This window comes from Lissotriton vulgaris, chromosome 9 (genome assembly GCF_964263255.1).
Source record: "Lissotriton vulgaris chromosome 9, aLisVul1.2, whole genome shotgun sequence".
NCBI classification, from domain to species: domain Eukaryota; kingdom Metazoa; phylum Chordata; class Amphibia; order Caudata; family Salamandridae; genus Lissotriton; species Lissotriton vulgaris.
The window spans coordinates 824590127-824609103 of record NC_141697.1 but is presented as its reverse complement, the minus strand read 5'-3'; the positions used below and the strand labels follow the sequence as shown (position 1 = coordinate 824609103).

General features: G+C 45.4%; 1 protein-coding gene across 1 annotated transcript in view; it reads right to left on the bottom strand.

Moving 5' to 3' along the window:
* The window catches only part of TOP6BL (TOP6B like initiator of meiotic double strand breaks), a 2408555-nt gene that overhangs the window by 1224837 nt on the left and 1164741 nt on the right, over positions 1-18977 (bottom strand). The window contains exon 8 of the mRNA XM_086939520.1: positions 14749-14817. Coding sequence (XP_086795646.1) covers positions 14749-14817 — 69 coding nt within the window. The remainder of the gene's footprint in view (positions 1-14748; positions 14818-18977) is intronic.

Sequence of the window (18977 nt, the reverse complement as noted above, 5' to 3'; positions counted from 1 at the left end):
GCTGCCCTCAACCCCGTGTATCGAGACACAAGGTGAGACTTACTCCTCTAGGACTAGTAATTGACAATACATTCTCAAGTTGGTCTCACAAATCCCTCCCCATTTCTCTGCTTAGAGATGCAGCACACCGAAGGCGACCCACAGTGACGCCTCGTCGTCATTCAAATCTTGGGTAATAATAGAGGTAAGCCCCGATCCTAATACATGCTGTTTCCACCCTGGTAATGTGACCCAGTGCACTAATATTCGGCAACTTGTTCATAGATCCAGCCCAAGCACCTGATGTGAATATGACCTATTCGCCATCTTGTCCTTAAAGTCAGATCAGTCACCTGATGACAAATGAGAATATAATCGTGCTTTTTGCTCGGACTGAGCAGGTATGTCCCTTTTGTGGCTTACGTAAATCATATTAGCACCCCTTTAGATCTGGGTTCCCATTTCACATTGTCCATATGGTACCCCCGACAGAGTACCCTAAAGAGTATGGGCGATATGATCCTTAGAGGTCATTTTATAATATGACATTTTGTAGTATGGGATTAATTGGTCTCCCCTGGTCGAGTCAGGATGTTGTGTTTCTGTGTGTTATCCTGTACACGCTAGACAATATCTAATTTAACAAGTTACCCTTCACTGGTTTTACTGAATTACATAGAAATGTATACCTTAGGTTATGATTTTTTCGCATGTGTGTTATTATTTTTTAAAACAATGTTCACAATTATCTGTAATTATTTGCCCACAAACACCCATGGTAACTGTGTGACTAATGTGATTGCCGCTCACTCCGGTAACTTTGACATTGATAGTCGGTCGGCTTTTTACACCTTATTGTTTTATATTTCTAGATACTGTAGTGCTCCTTTGTTGACCACCTTGTCCTGATGAAGACCCCGATGTAAGGCTAGACAAACGCCTACAGATGTAGCGTGGGGTCGAAACGTCGACGGCTACTTTTATGTTCTGTTCGGTTGACATTCCCCCATAATTTTGAACTTTTCGGTGTCAACAGAAATAGTCCTTAACTTTTGGGATATGTTATAATCCCCCAACTTCTCTGGCTCAGGGATCTGAAGCCTTAAAATTGTATTGCATTCAAAATTAATATTGCAATATATAAGTTTGTCACGAACTTTATTCCCTCACTGTCCTGTTTCCTGCACAGCATCACGCTATCCCCCCTTCCCTTTCCTTTCTTGGGGCACTTTTATTTGACCAAATGATATGGATCATGCATTGTGATTAATTGACACTGTATGCCATTCCTTTTGAATTTTCTATAATAAATGCAAGCAAAATATGTATAGCAGCTCTACCCAAAATGCAAGCAAAGAGGTGAAGGCAATATCTGAGGTAACAGGGGCGCTCCCAAAACAGACAGCAGAGATGGAAGACAGGAGCCGCAGAGGGAACATCCGCATACCAGGGATCCCAGAAGGGGGGGAGGACACGGTGGGACCTGCTGAACATTCCTTCAAGACCTGATCCCCAAGCTCACCAACCTAAAGTTCATCCGCCAATTCGAGATAGACAAAGCCTACAGAATCCCAGCTTTCACATCCTCAACGTCCCAAACCGCTCGGCCTATCATGTACAAACCCCTAGGATCACAACACATCAAGGACATTTTTAACTATGCATGCAAAAACTACCAGATCAACTGGAAGGACAACAATATCATCCTCACACAGGATTACTCTAAACCCACAGTAGACACCAGGAAAGGCTTCCTATCCCTTAGGCAAAGACTGAAGAGTAAATACATTCAATTCTCGTTTGCAGCTCCCGCAAAATTCAAGATAATAGACAAAGGGAAAACCCATTTCTTCACCGATCCAAAAGACCTGATCTGCTACTTGGACGGCCCAACAACCCAATCCATGAACACCTCATAGCACAGAACTGCAAAGAGAGGAACCTCGCCAGAACCGAACACCGGGGGGATGCCTCCTGAAAAGTACGGCCTCAAAAAAGAGACAGCAAGACCTCAGCAATGTATCTACCTCATAGATGCCAGAAACCACCTCAAAACAAGACCTAGCTCGTAAAGACTGAACAACTACCTCACGAAAGACAGAGTATCCTTTTGCTTTGAATTCCTTGGTCACAACACCAAGTATGCACTCGTCAGTCCTTCCATACAAGGCTGACAACAAAGTTTGCAAGTTGACTTACCCGACAACATGTCTCCGGGAGGCGGAATGGCGATCCTGCCGTTGCACCTCCGACATACTAGTGATTTAGGGGAGGCGGGGGGAGCAGGAGGGGTAAGGGCGGAAAGCTACACTAGTGTATCTCAGCTCTATGTCTACTCTATTTTCCAATCTTTTCTTTTTTCCACATCTTATACATCACGGCACACGACATGGGACAAATCCTGCAAATCAACACATAGCACTATGGGGCCCCACAGGGACACCGGAATACAGGCGCCGCCGCAGATCCTTGAGTGTTGGGCTTACGGAACCATCGTGACACACTACACCAGTTGGCTGTTAACAAAACATTCACCTTGTCGGCAGACCTCAACATAATATCCCTCAATGTCAAGGGCCTAAACCACCCTATTAAACGCAGGAAGGTAGTGGATTATCTAGCAAAATCCAAGGGAGATATAATCCTATTACAGGAAAAAAAAAATTCTGAGGGAGATGCCAAACTAGTCAGAGCCAAGAAGAGATGTGGAGTCCTGACCCTAGTATCCAAGAGATCAAAGATCTCAATAGACTCCCACTTCCATGACAACGAATAGGTAGACTCCTAATAACAAACCTATCAAGAGGCGAAGAGCGGTTCCATGTTGCCAACATATATGGCCCTAATACAGAAGACCCTACATTCTGGGAGGAAGTGTCAGACACACTAGATGAACTTCCTCAGGACGAACTCACGATCGTAGCAGGAGATTTCAACATTCCGCTTGACCATATAATTGACAGACAATCCTCTTGCCTATACCACCCCTCCAACTCCCACACTGCACTACAAATCATCTGCACCAAATTCAACCTCAAAGATGCATGGAGACTACAACATCCTGACACTAGAGAACACACCTTCTATTCCAACCGACATAATTCCTACACCAGGATAGACTACATTTTAGTTACGGGGGTACACACGTACTTGATAGAACAAACAGATATAGCACCAAGACTGGTCTCAGACCACTCAGCCATTAACCTAAAACTAAGCGGCTGTCACAACGAAACGGTCCCCAGAAGATGGCGCTTTAACAGCGAAATTAGCTCAGACCCAGAAAACAAAAAAGAGCTTGAGGAAGCCGTAACTGACTACCTAATCCACAATGACTCCCCAGAGACTAGCCTTGACACACTGTGGGAGGCCCTAAAGGCAACGATTAGGGGTAAACTAATCGGAATTAAGGCAAGAATAAACAAAAATTCAAAACTGAGAATAAACCAACTCGAGGAAGAGATAAAAAAGCTAGAACTAGACCACGTAATAACCACAAATGACAAATACTATCCACACTAACACAGCGCAAATACAAATACAACAACATTTTGAGCGAGAGGGCAGTGCTATAGTTCAACAAGTGCAAAGCACTTAACCTTTGCGAAGCCAACCAAGCGGTGACATTATTGGCATCATACTTGAAACACAAACGCAACCAAGTGGCAATCTCATCAATTACAGACTTAAACAACAAAATACACACAAGACACAAGGAGATTCTAAATACATTCCAGGAATTCTACTCAGAGCTATACATGTCAGAGCATACACTTAGCCAAGAAGAATGCACAAGATACCTAGACATATTAGGGCTACCAAAGTTAGGTCTCGCAGACACAGCAAGGCTAGGGCAAGAAATCAACGACACGGAAATCGAAATGGCAGTCAAGTCACTTAAAAAAAAATGAGGCTCCAGGGCCGGATGGATATACGGCTGACTTCTATAAGATCTTTTTAACCCAATTGATCCCAACTATGAAAAGGGTCTTCAACCACGCTGCAAACACAGGGGGAGTAGCCAAGTCCATGACAGAGGCTAATATAATAGTCATCCCTAAGGAAGGCAAAGACCACCAACTCCCCAAAAATGACAGGCCCATATCCCTCATCAATGTGGACTGTAAAATCTGCACCAAAATCCTGGTGGTCAGATTAAACACGGTCCTACCCAAATTAATAAGTAACGCCCAAGTCGGGTTCATGCATAATCATATGTCTTACGACAATACACAGCTTTTCTGCCATATACTAGATCAAATCCCCACGAGACCAGAACCGGCTGTGGCGATAGCAGTAGATGCAGAGAAGGCCTTTCATAAGGTCTCCTGTGCCTTCGTAGAGCAATGCATGCCGACCTTCAACCCGGGGGAGACATATATTAGATGACCATGGCCCTTTACAGACCCCCTCTGCCCGTATCGCAGTTAACGGCTCACTTTTGGACCCCTTCAAACTACAACAAGGAACCAGACAAGGATGCCCACCCTCGCCGGCACTCTTTCTCCTGGCCCTAGAACCCCTCATCCAGGACATGAAACAAACGACAGCATAAAAGGGGTTGACATCAAAGGTACTGTAGTTAAACTAGCCGCTTACACGGATGATATTCTAATCATGACAGAACAACCAAAGCCCTCAATTAAGCCTCTGATGACCACAATAGCAGAATACTCTAAACTGTCGGGGTATAGACTGAATAACGAAATATTTGAATGCAAACCTTTAAACATCCACTGCACGAGAGACATGCTAGGGGACTCAGGACTGACTTGGCAGACTGGATACATCAAGTACTTAGTAATACACTTTGGCACTGACCTGATCAACACTCTACGGCACAACAAAAAAGCCCTACTAGAAAAGGTTAAGAACCTTCTAGAGGCCTGGTCCCCGAAATTGATAACATGGCGGCGTGGTGACCACGACGCCCAACTACACACCATTATGGTTACAGGTGGAGAAAGCCATTCTGAACAAACTGACCCCTCTAGCCCTACTAACAGCAACCACATACCCACACACATCTAAACCGAACTTTAAGAACACTAAAATAGCTCTCCTAAAACTCGACAGGAAAATGGAGATTAGCATCAAAGGGTCCAAGTCAGAATTATTGTGGGCAAACCAAAGGATAAAATATAAAGGCAAAAGTCTTACCTACGAGACATGTATAGAAAAAGTTATATGCTATCCACACCAACTCGAGAGGGGGGCATCCCCCATCACATTCTCCGACCTGAAAGCAATCCACCAACTAGAAGACATATACCTATACAGATTCCTAAAGGTTAAAGCAGCCCTGTCAAAGACAAACCTAGCCAGCAACCAACCATCAATCTTCAGATATGTAGCAAACATCAACAAACTAGGGCATCAAGTCTCGCAGATATACAAGCTACTTTGCCCGAAAAACACCAAACTTAATGTCAAAACAATAGAATACAGGGTCAAACAGATCCAGCCCCCGCTAAATGGCCAAGAATGGAGAACACTGTGGGCCTCAGCCACAAGAAAGATCTCTCCAGTGTTAGCACAAACAAAACTCTGGCTACTCCACAAAACCTTCTGGACCCCAGACCGCCTACACACACTAGGGCTCAGGCAGGACCCCCTCTGCTGGAACTGCAACAAAGAGAAGGGGGACCTGGCACACCTAATCTTCCATTGTCCAGAACTCAAGGTATTCTGGGGAAAATTATTTGATTTCATAGACAATGTGTTTAAATCCAAACCAACGAGGGATTTCGCCTCTCTCGCGACGGCGTTTATACGAGCTGACCTCGCCTCTGAGAGAGAGAAGGAACTAATGGACCTGCTTTTGACAGCTGCTGTCGAACTGGTGCTGAACAACTGGAAAGACACTAGCAAAACAAACTACCAAGGATGAATAACCTGGGTCACCAACCTCAGAGGAGCGTACTGTATGGCGCTGCAGTACTCCCCCTGGAAAACATCATCTAGGGGGCTGTGGAAAGCACTGGACTGGTTCCTAGACCCCTGCAAGCCTCTTTAGACGACTGAACCTAAGTTTGTCCCTTGGGAGACTTGTAAACGAACTCACTAACTCCGAGTTGTGATAATACAGAAGGCAATCGATGTAGCAGGCGCTAATGTTTAAGCCGTGTATGTCTACCTCTTTAATGGTCTAGCCTATCCCCTTCTCCCTAACTTTCTGTCCTTTCCTCCTTAAAACTCCTTCTCTATTGAAAGCTAACCAACAAGAGGGTAATCACATTTATAACAATGTACTAACGACTTGTACCAATTGTGGTCTACCCTGCTACAGTATCAATGATTGTATAAAATATATTAAAACATTTTTTAAAAACAATAAATAAATGGTACCTCACTTATATGCGTAGGCCTAGTGCCCGCGACAGGAAAACGGCCCAAAACGCAACGTGGACACACTTTATTTTTCAGTGAAAACTGACCCTTTTTTTTGCAGAGTGCCTAGCTGTAGATTTTGAACCCTAGCTCTGTTGGCACCTAGGGAAACCTAGCAAATCTATACATTTTTTAAAACTAGATACCCTGAGGAATCAAGGATGGGGTGACTTGACTGGCTTTCACCAGGTTCTGTTACCCAGAATCCCTAGCAAACTTTGTTTAAAAAAAAAACACATTTTCTTCACATTTCGGTGGTGGAAAGTTCTGAAATCTGCATAGATCCACAACATTTCCACCTACCTCGCATTCCCCAAAGTTTTTCAGGAAAAATGGTACTTCACTTGTGTGGGTAGGCCTAGTGCCTGCGACAGGAAACGTCCCAAAATGCAACATGGACACACCACATTTTCACAATGAAAACTGACCCTTTTTTTGCAAGGTGGCTAGATGTAGATTTTGAACCTAGGGAAACTTAGAAAACCTATACATTTTTAAAAACTAGACACCCATGGGAATCCAGGATGGGGTGACTTGACTGGCTTTCAAATGGCTCTGGTACCCAGAATCCCTTGCAAACCTAAACCTTTCTCCAAAAACACATTTTCCTCACATTTCTGAGATGGAAAGTTCTGGAATCTGTGTGAATCTGCAAAATTCCTCCCACTCTGTGTTCCCCAAAGTCTTCCTAGAAAAATGGTAACTCACTTGTGTGGGTAAGCCTAATACCCACGACAGGAAACGGCCCAAAACGGATGTGGACACAGCAAATTTTCACAGTGAAAACTGACCCTTTTTTTGCAAAGTGCCTAGATGTAGATGTTGAATCCTAGACCTGCCGGCACCTAGGGAAACTTAGCAAACCTCTACATTTTTTAAAACTAGACACCCAGGGAAATCCAGGATGGGGTGACTTGACTGTCTCTCACCAGGTTCTGGTACCCAGAATCCCTTGCAAACCTAAAAATTTGTCAAAAAATACACATTTTCCTCACATTTCTGTGGTGGAAAGTTCTGTAATCTGAGTGGATCCACAAATTCCACTCACTCCGCGTTCCCCAAAGTCTTGTTACCTCACTTGTGAGGGTGGGTCAAGTACCCGCAACAGGTAAGGGCCCACAACCGATTGAGGGAATTTATTTTGTGCGTACTTAATTATTTAGACTAATTTTAGGAAGGATCAATTAGTGATCCTCATTAAGAATCAATCAAACACTGTGGAGTTTCAATTCAGTTTAAACAATTTGTTTCAACAAGACACAACATACAAAAAACAACACAAGGTGTATTAGAAAAATATAATTGTATCCAAACGTTTTTTTAAAGAAATCACTTCATATACAGATAAGTGAACAAACAGAAAATTAGGACTGTGGGTACATTCCTTTTCTTTTCCTAAATGGCCATGTTCAGATAGAAATAAAATATTGAATATTATGACCCCCCAATGTTATATTTGGTGGCTTATGAACCGAAAGGCATAATCATGAACTGAAATGTAGAACCATGATAACATGAAATGCAATGTTTTTCTCTTTTGATATGCAAATGATCAGTAAGGTTACCGTGCTACAGAGACTACTGCCGGTTTACTAAATGGCCCACTATCTAATAAGCCAGTACTTAAAATACTTTATGATTTATGTGGATCAACATTAAACCCGAACAAAATGTACATATGTTTATATTGAAATGATCAGTCCAATGAAATTTAGGTCCAGTATGTCTTTGTAATGTTTTGCATCACTATGTCACTGTTTGATATATATTTGTTGTCTTATAAATGTTCTTTGTTATGTCACCAAGGTGTTATATTTATAGTCAGTTTAGACTTGTAACTGTAAATATTTTTATTTCAGATTGCAATTTTCTCTATACAGACCCCAATTGACTTCAGTCCTGAAGATGGTTTCCGCAATTAATTCATAGGAAACCGAAATGTCGACATTTCATCTTATCCCTGTCTTGTTTTATTCAGTGTGATTTGGGATAGGTGTTTTTAGGTTCTCTTGAGTCACGTATTAATTTATTTATGTGTGTACACACAGTCCTAATTTTCTGTTTGTTCACTTATCTGTATATGAAGTGATTTCTTTAAAAAAACTTTTGGATAAAAATATATTTTTCTAATACACCTTGTGTTGTTTTTTGTATGTTGTGTCTTGTTGAAACAAATGCCCAGATGCATCAACCTTTTTAGGAAGTGCAAACGGTGCGATTCGCATAAATCGGCCTTTTGCACTTCCTAAATTGGTTACTGGGATGCATCAAGCATTTTTTGGAAATCGCTTTTTTTGCGAGTTCCAAAAAATGCGATTGCTGTTAAGGAATCGCACATTTGCGATTCCTTAACAGCAATGCATCATCCCCAAAACATTTGCGATTTCCAAAATTGCAAATGCAAATTACCACGAAGTTGAACTTCGTGGTAATTTGCAAAAATGTTTAAAAACGCATGAAAATGCATTTTTTAAACGTGTACGTTACAGGCACACATGTCCTTAGGACATGTGTGTATGTAACTCACATGTAAAAGTGCATTTCATGAGTGCAGGGGGGGGGTCCTTTGGACCCCCCTCTCCACCCTTGAAAGGCTTTGATGCATTCCGAATTGAAATTGCGAATTCGCAATTCCCATTCATTCCTATGGGCATTTCAGCCCATAGGAATGAATGGGAATATCGGATTCGCTATTTGGAACTCGCAATTTTATTGGAATTCGGTAAAAATTGCGATTTTTACCGAATTCCAATAAAATTGCGAATTTAATGATGCATTGCCATTTGCGAATCCTTAATTGCGATTCCTTATTTTTCGCGATTAAGGAATCGCAAATGACAACGTTGATGCATCTAGGGGTAATTGTTTAAACTGAATTGAAACTCCACAGTGTTTGATTGATTCTTAATAAGGATCACTAATCGATCCTTCCTAAAATTAGTCTAAATAATTAAGTACTCACAAAATAAATTCCCTTGAAGCCATCTTCACCCATTCATTTTCATTACCCAAGCCCGCAAGGGTATTCTTGGGTTGCTCACTTTTTGTAAATCACAACCGATTGAGGCAGCATCAAAATTACATATCACAAAACAACCTGGTTTTGCAAGGGGGGTTCCAGGAGTTTTTGGCCCTGGGCTCGGCGGCCATCTAGTGAAACCTATCAAATCCACATATTTCTGAAAACTAGACACCCGGGGGAATCCAGCGAGGTATGGCTTATCCATGCAGATTCCAGAACTTTCCCACATAGAAATGTGAGAAAAACGTTATTTTTTTCAGCTAAATATGAGGTTTGCAGGGGATTCTGGGTAGAAAAATGTTGGGGGACCCACGCAAGCCATACCTCACTGGACTCCCCCGGGTGTCTAGTTTTCATACATTTGTGGGTTTAGTAGTTTCCCAGGATGGCCGCAAAGCCCAGGGCCAAAAAGGCCAGTGGACCCCCCTTGCAAAACCAGGTTGTTTTGAGATATGTAATTTTGATGTAGCCTCAATAGGTTTTGGGCCCTTGCCTGCCGCGGGTACTTGACCCACCCACACAAGTAAGCTACCATTGTTATGGGGAGACCTTGGGGGAGTGCTGGGTGGTAGGAAAATTGAGCTCTTTCTGACAACAGAATTTTATGACACAGTAATGCAAGGAAAATGCGTGACTATAGTCGCATTTTGAGGTTTGCATGGCATTGTGAGTAAAAAAACTTGTTGGGATCCATGAGAGGAATGCCACCCAGCACTCCCCATTTTTTTCTAATTTACAGAAATATCTAAAGTTGATACATTTTCCCTAGAGACAGATTACCCCTTCGCAAGGAAAGACAAATGAGACAAATATGACTGTCTATCCACCTGTTCCTCAAATACACACACATACTGGTTGGATTTGGCATGAGGGTGAGTGAAAGTTTCAAAATGTTTATTTTATTAAGAAGAGATTTCACAAAAAAGAAATGCACTGTTAATAATTAATACGTTATAAACCTCAACCAATGACTCACAGCTTGTGAGATGTAAAGCCACGACAAGGAACCAAATTCTTTACAGGCCATTCACACACCTTTCATACTTGACACACACTTTCACACCGCCAGCTGCAGCCCCAGCACATTACAACACTCACATCCACAGACGATGTGGAGACAATGTAACCCCTGGCAGAGAGACAGAAAAGACAAATATTCCTTCAAAATGAACAATTCCTTAAGTACTCACATATACTGGTTGGATTTGGCACGAAGGTGAGTGAAGGTTCATTTGTGACACACAAGACCATTCACCCCGCCGGCTGCGGGCCCAGCACCATACAATATTCACATCAACAGATAGCGCCATTCAAGGCCCATCACTTTCATACGCCCGCATGACTGACACACCAATCACACCAGTTGGTGTTTGACATAGTGTCTTCAGTGGCGTTTGACTAGCAGAGTGTATAATGACCAACAGCAAGTCACTACTCACACACTGACAGCCAAATGCCAGCCCATGCAAACCGAAAGCCAAGCACCATCCCACCCCCACTGCCAGCCAAGGGCCAGTCCATGCACACCGCCAACCAAGCTCCTGTCCAAGCCACCGCCAGCCAAGCGCCAGTCCACGCACACCGCCAGCCAAGCGCCAGCCCACGCGCACCGTCATTACATTTTTTACTTGTCAAACAAGTCAACAACAAACACTTTGTAAAATAAGTAATAAACAAAAAGCGTCTATATTACCTATATATTCCAAAACGATACCACTCACTTGCCAGAAGCAGCAAGACTCACCACCACCTACTCTGCACAGACACAGTAAGGATCAACAATATCCCACTAAAAAAGAAAAAGAAAAGGAAATTACACATAAGACAATGCAAAACACATCGTAAATAATTTCATGCTCAAAACACTAACTAAATATGCTGCCATTATGGCACCACTTACAAAAAAAATCATTCATGCATGACAATAATACTCATTTGTAGTAAATACAACAAAAATGTTTTTCTTACCCAAAAAATGCAACTGCGCAAAACTGCAGAACAACCACTGCAGAAACCGCAAACAGGAATCAAAAGCTTTACACTAGAATAAAAAGGAGAAAAAATCATTACAATCACATATGAAAATAATGCACTAATCCACACACAATCCACCAGCCAAGTTAAGAGGTAGGTGGGCCTAACAGTATAAATAAAATATTCTCCCCTGAAAAAGGGGAGCAACCCTTGCCCTTGAGGCCACTTCCCAACACAAAAATTTTAAAAACCCTGGTGTCTAGTGGCTTCTGCCCCCCTTGGGGTCAGATGGGCCTAAAAACATACTGCTATTCTGCCACATAAAGAGGGCAGAAATGGCCACAATCATCCTCCCACAAAGGAGGGCGACCTTTGTCCAAGGGGCAGCTCCACAACATCAAATAAAAAAAACCCTGGTGGCCGTACAAAAAAAGAAATCAGCTGATCTGCCCCTTAAGGAGGACAGAAATGGCCAAATGAATGCTCCCCAAAGAGGAGCGACCCTTTCCCAAGGGGCCACGCCCCACAAACAAATCCCTGGTGGTCTAGTGGACCCGATTTCTTTTTTAAAAGGGTAGATATGCCCCCCTGGTGGTACAGAGACAGCCAAAAAGATTGCCCCCAAAAAGGAGCGACCCTTGCCCAAGGGGCCACTCCCCACAAATTAATCCCTGGTGGCCTAGTGACCATACAAAAAAACAGCCGATCTGCCCCCTCAGGGGGGCAGAAACGGCCAAATTAATGCTTCCCAAAGGGGGGTGACCCTTGCCTAAGGGGCCACTCTCCACAAACAAATCCCTGGCGGTCTAGTGGGCCCAATTTTATAAAAATATGGCGAAAACTGTCCCCCAGGGGGGCAGACAAACCCAAAAAACATTGCCCCCGAAAGGGGAGAGACCCTTGCCTAAGGGGCCGCTCCAACAAAACAGTAAATCCAATTTCAATAAAAAACAAATCCCTGGTATCTAGTGGGCATTACTGATGCACGATTGCACAATCATGCAGCAGGAATGCATTCCGATGCCTCTTTTGTTTAAATACCCCCTCCCCCGAGGAGAAACTCACCTCCTTTCCCGACGAGCTAGAAGCAAATGGCTTCCAGCACATTGGGAACCCTCTAATGACATCAGTGCGCCTCGCACGCTGATGGCAATAGATGAGGTGGAGGCTGGGGGAGGGGAGGCAGGAGAAGGACCCAACTGCTAGTTGAACCTCCACCGTTACAGAGCATAAACACAGCTGATCTCTCTACTCACTGCCATGCCTCTGATTTATATGGGAATGCGTGCCATCTTTGTCCCCATGATACAATCGACTAAAGAACACCTTGTTTTTATTTTTTTTGTACATGGCTTGTTTGGCTTTGCATGTTCTAGAGGGACATGTTCCTTAGAAAGGCTTGGAGACTGCAGCTGCTGGGGGCTGGTGAACGGACCTGACTGCTGGCTGCCTGATCCACGAGATCTGTGGGTCCAGCTCCCTGGTCCACGCAGAGGTTGGAAAGCATGCACAGCTTGGTGGCTGGCTGCCATAAAGTCAAGAACGTGCAGAGTTGATGCATGCTCTGAAGAAACATGTCTCTAGTGTTGATACTTCCTCGTTCGGTCGGCAGATGTATAATGAGAAGCCAAAGAGCTCTTCGACTTTTTGCTCTTTTCTAGTACCACTTACCTGATTGTCCGGAGGACTTCGAATGGGATGAAGAAGTCTTCAGGCTCCACAAATGATCCCAGGTTCGTCGCCTCGACTGGGACCTCGATTTCCGCAGAGACACTTGCCGGGCTGCTAGCAGCTTCAGGGACCACTCTCTCAAAGCCTTCAGGCCATGGCCTGGCAATCGGGGCACGACCAGGTGTTGTGGTAGCGCTACAGGCACCAAAGATGAGGTGCGGGTCCGTCACTGATAGTGGCCAGTAGACAGGCTTTGCAAGGTTTAAAACAAGTCTTACGATATGAAATCTCAACACACCGGGAGTTAATGCCTCAAAAACAGTCAACAAAACATCAAACAAATTCTGTCAAAAAACAACAGAGGGGTATCTCTTCTCTGGATCAGCTCTGGTTGTCGTGGAAAAAAAGAACTGAGGTCAGAGCACCGGAGTGGTGCCTATATAGGTGCTGAGGGTGTCACTTCAAGTATAGACAATGTCAACACTGCCACGTGGCGCTAATAGACACCACCTACCGGCACGCAGGGGTACTGCTCATGAAAAATCTTCCCGGATCCAGTCTAATGCCTGGCGAAATTCAAAGGTAAGGCTGGAAGGCTCTATCAGATATATATCTTACATACTGATTTTTTAAAATATTTTAATCAATCATACTATCCCATCATCAAGCACTGATTTGTGTCAGCTCATGATTTATTTTTATTTATGCTCTTTCCAACTCAGAGATCGTGTCCCACCAGATTCATGAACTCATGGCTTAGTTGGACCACACATTTATGCCCTTTTTAGAGCAACCGAAATTGTGAAATGTATTAATCAGGCCAAACCCTCTGAATATAGCATGCTTTTTTCCTGCCTTATTGGAAGGGATGGCCGGTCCCAATAAATGATCTGTCATTTATTCTCAGAAATTAAATCCACTTTGGCTCACCCAAATTACAGAAAGGAGCTCCTTCGGGTAAATTGTCACCAGAGCAATATTTAATAGGTAGGCAAGGGGTTTATACGTACCTCCAAAAGCGTTTCTAATAGACTCAGCAAACGTGCAGACCTGTTAGTATAATACTGCTGTTGGCTTCCACACAATTAGCGATGTAATAATAACGTTATTTTATCAATATATTATTACCAATGCCAGACAATCTGATTGTTTTCAAATGAAAAGGGGAAATAGTCTTCAACTGAACGGAAGAGGAAAACAATCACTTGAAAGCAGAAGAACCAGCAGCCATTACAGTATATATGTCTACTAGTCTTGCCCACCAGATGGTCCAACATCAAATGCTTTGGTGAGCAACTGCTGTGCTGTGTCAGTGCAAGCAGAATGATGTATGAGCCAGTGGCACAGCAAAGGTTTGGATTGAATTAGGATACTCCTGAGTACCAGACTTCCCCCACAAGCCGAGTACGAATCTTGTGGTCTACCAATGACAGTAGCAGGAGTCACTTGAAGACTAAGGAGCCGTTAAAGACATGAACATGACAGACTTTCAAGACAATTAGTAACATCCCTTCTTTTAGAAAAGAATATGTTTTTGCTCGTAGACACCTATTAGCCTTTTCCTTGTCTATCCCTGCATAGATGCATGGTATAATACATTCACAACAAGAAACAGAGGCATTTTAAAGCAATCACAGACAGTGGCAATGGATTGTGAAAGTTGTATTTAACTAACTTGAAAATGATAGGAACAGTAAAATATTCTTTCTCACCTCAAATACTCAGTAGCATCTGTGCACATATGTATTCCATTGATGTTATATACTCTGTCGTTTTTCTTACTTTTGGGAGTGAAACACAAGAAAGATAGTTTTTAAAATAGTGAAACAAAATACTACTTTAAAGGCACGTATATTTGCAAATTGAATTGAACAATATTACAGCATTTATTTGCAGCATGACAAAGAATGAATCGAACTTTACAGTTACCATTTTACTCCTAGTCTCTCCTATTATATCACCTGCCACTACATTGCCAGCCAGAAAACCCCTCGCCTCTTCCCCGGGGTTACCAAGTAGGTTAAGGACAGGACTCACTGAAACTGCTTTCTTAAAGCAGTTACATCGTAAATCCTGCCAGGGTGGTATAACACATGCACCTGTTAAATAAATTACATACAAGAGTTTAAATTAACAGGTTAGGAGCTCATTCCACTTTTCCTCATATTGACCCAGTGGAAAGGCAGGTCAGTAGCAAAACACGATCATCTCTGTCATAAACTCTATAGAAGTTCAATAAAACAACCTAGGTTTGTTGGTCCCTCACAGTAGGAAGGTAGGATCCTTCTAGCATGGTTACCCCCACTTTTTGCTTGGTGTCAATGTGTTTTTGACCTAGTCTGACTGGGATCCTGCTAATCAGGACCCCAGTCGCCTTGCTTTCTCCCCTAAATTGACATGGTGAGTGCTCCACAATTAACTACTGGTGTACCCTTAGAAGTCCCTAGTATATGGTACTAAGCAACCCAGGGCATAGATACAGCAGGGGTCTCCCATGGGCTGCAGCATGTATTTTTCCACCCATTGGAGTCCAATTAAACTGTGACTACAGGTATGCCATTGCAGCCTGTGGAAGTTGGTGTTTGCCCCTCTCACTAAAGATATACGTTTCCATATATCTCAGGTCACTGTACTTAAAACTTACAAGTCCCTCCTATGGCAGGCTCAGCAGCCTGAGGGCAGGGTGCTTAGTCGTAAGTGTGAGGGTGCCCCTGCAGTGAGCAGGACACCCCTTCAGACCCCTTCAGACCCTCTCCAGGCTTTGTAAGTGTGGTCAGCCATTTTAATACATATACTGGATATCATTCATTACGACATGTCTAACTATATAGTGACTGCACTGAACCCTGTCATGTTTGGTAACAAATGTTTTTGAATCATTCTCCCACACCGATTCCAGTGTTGGAGGTATGATCCATGCACTGGGGGCTCCCTTGGGATACACCCTAGAACTCCTGGTACTCTTGCTAGCAGCCTTTCAGGGTCTACCAGCAAGCTAGTGCTGCTGCTAACCATAGGCACAATTATGCCCTCCTGCCGCTGAGCCAAGCTCGAGCAGGGCAAGGTAGAACAATAGGTTTCCTGTCACAGGAAGGTGTGACCACCTCCTAGACAGGACTTAGTGTATTGGGCTGGGGGCGCTTCCCAGCACCACCAGAACGCTTTGAAGGGCATATTGGTGTCCTCCTTGCATACCCCAGTTTGAGCCAGTTCAGGGAGCCCTGGCATAAAGCTGAACAAAGGACATGAAAGTCTCCTCCCCTCTGTCCAGCCTCTTCTCTGGCAGGGATCCCTGAGCAGTTCCAACCCTTTCCTTAGGGTACTTAAGGGCTTACATTTGTATGGGTCCTAATATTCGTTGCCGGACAAGACTCAAGCCTCATTGACCGTCTAGACACTTGGGCTTCGACTGGAACCGAGACTGCACCAAGAAAGACTCCTGCTGCTCCTGGTCTTGCTGTTCTCCAAATCTTATTTGTTGTCTGTGTCTGTTCCCCGTCCACGTTCTTCAACAGACCTGTGGGCATCAAGGACACCTGAAATAATCTCCCTTGGAGTGAAGGAGTCACTCTCCTGCATCGGCAGGCACCTCAATGTAGCTGAACAGTCTGCTGCTCCTGTCATCCAACGGATGTCCCAAGACTTTTCAACACAGGTGGTACTGCTGCAATCAAGGCCTGACCTGTCCTTCTGTAATTTTGAGGCCAGTATCCCTGGTCTGAACCACTGGAACCGAACCCCTATGCGCTGCGTTGACTTGCCATTGCCAAGGCTTGCTGGATCTACACTCCAGAAATCTTCGGTCTACAAGAAGTTCCAGCATCTCTTCCTTCAAAAATCTGCATCTAACCGCATCCTCAGCACCGTGGGCCTTCATCCTTGTTGAGCTGCTCGAGGTCCTTTTGCGACTCCTGTACCTTTGTCCTGTGGGTGCTCCTGAGGGTCTTCTACTGCTTCCTTGGGCTCCCTTGTTTGCTCAGGGCCTGCTCAGACTCTCCCGCTGTTGGTGAGTTCCTTGCTGCTCCCAACATTGCTCATTTGTTGTTGTTCACGCAAGTTGCGGCTACCAAGGCTTGTTGGTGCTCCCGCTGACCAACCATCTAGTCAGCAACATCCAATGTGGGACAGCTCATGCGCAGCTCCTGGTCTTCCTCAGTGTCACCTTGTCCTCACAGCTGCAGCAACAAGTTCACCATCGTCATCGTTGGCCATTTTGTATATGTGTTTCCTGGTCAGATCCGAGTGGCATAGGCTCGGTTCCCTCTACATGCTCGTTCTTCACTTCCAGAATCTATCCTTGGATTCTACCAGACTCCTTCCTGAACTTCTCCAGAGGTATCTTTTTCTAAGTCTTACATTTTTTCTACGGAGGTTTCCAACGTCTCCTCACCCATATCTACCTAGCTTCTCTGGTTTAGGTAACCTGGTTCCTGGGGCATCAATGGGTGGGTGGCTGTCCAACCTTCTGTCCTCCAAGGGAATTCATCAGGGTCCTCTGGGAAGGGTCCTTCTCTTTTCAAAACTGTGACAGCGACTTCTCTATTGACTGCCATCTGGTTTGCAGCTGTGTTTCCACCCTACACAATATCGGTAGAATTCCATGGTAATTACCTTGGGTGGTTCCTGTGTCGCCAGGTCAAAGACCCATTCTCCTTTGCAATTTGCATTACACTTTCTTAGTATTTGGTTTGGTTTCCCCCTGGAGACCACTGTATTTTGCTGACACTTACCGGCTCCAGGAGGGGTCGTTTTCGCCATCACAGCACAGCGCTACTGGGTCCCTGACGTTGTGGCCGCCCCCGCCGCTGTGCAGCGCCATCGCACGGCCGCGGAGTGGAGCGGACCACAACTCCCAGCGTGCTTTGGGAAATCCACCGCCCACTTCCTGCATTAGCGCGCCAGGAGGCGCAACAAAAGGCGGCAGCACCCGGAGAGCGGGGTTCTCTTTGCTGACACTTACCGGCTCCAGGAGGGGTCGTTTTCGCCATCACAGCACAGCGCTACTGGGTCCCTGACGTTGTGGCCGCCCCCGCCGCTGTGCAGCGCCATCGCACGGCCGCGGAGTGGAGCGGACCACAACTCCCAGCGTGTTTTGGGAAATCCACCGCCCACTTCCTGCATTAGCGCGCCAGGAGGCGCAACAAAAGGCGGCAGCACCCGGAGAGCGGGGTTCTCTTTGCTGACACTTACCGGCTCCAGGAGGGGTCGTTTTCGCCATCACAGCACAGCGCTACTGGGTCCCTGACGTTGTGGCCGCCCCCGCCGCTGTGCAGCGCCATCGCACGGCCGCGGAGTGGAGCGGACCACAACTCCCAGCGTGCTTTGGGAAATCCACCGCCCATTTCCTGCATTAGCGCGCCAGGAGGCGCAACAAAAGGCGGCAGCACCCGGAGAGCGGGGTTCTCTTTGCTGACACTTACCGGCTCCAGGAGGGGTCGTTTTCGCCATCACAGCACAGCGCTACTGGGTCCCTGACGTTGTGGCCGCCCCCGCCGCTGTGCAGCGCCATCGCACGGCCGCGGAGTGGAGCGGACCACAACTCCCAGCGTGCTCTGGGAAATCCACCGCCCACTTCCTGCATTAGCGCGCCAGGAGGCGCAACAAAAGGCGGCAGCACCCGGAGAGCGGGGTTCTCTTTGCTGACACTTACCGGCTCCAGGAGGGGTCGTTTTCGCCATCACAGCACAGCGCTACTGGGTCCCTGACGTTGTGGCCGCCCCCGCTGCTGTGCAGCGCCATCGCACGGCCGCGGAGTGGAGCGGACCACAACTCCCAGCGTGCTTTGGGAAATCCACCGCCCACTTCCTGCATTAGCGCGCCAGGAGGCGCAACAAAAGGCGACAGCCCCCTCCGCCTCGCGGACGCGCGCGGGCGGAGCCCGGGCAGAGGGCGGGCCGTCTGTGGCCGTCCGTGGACGACTGTGGTCGGGCGGGCCACCCCC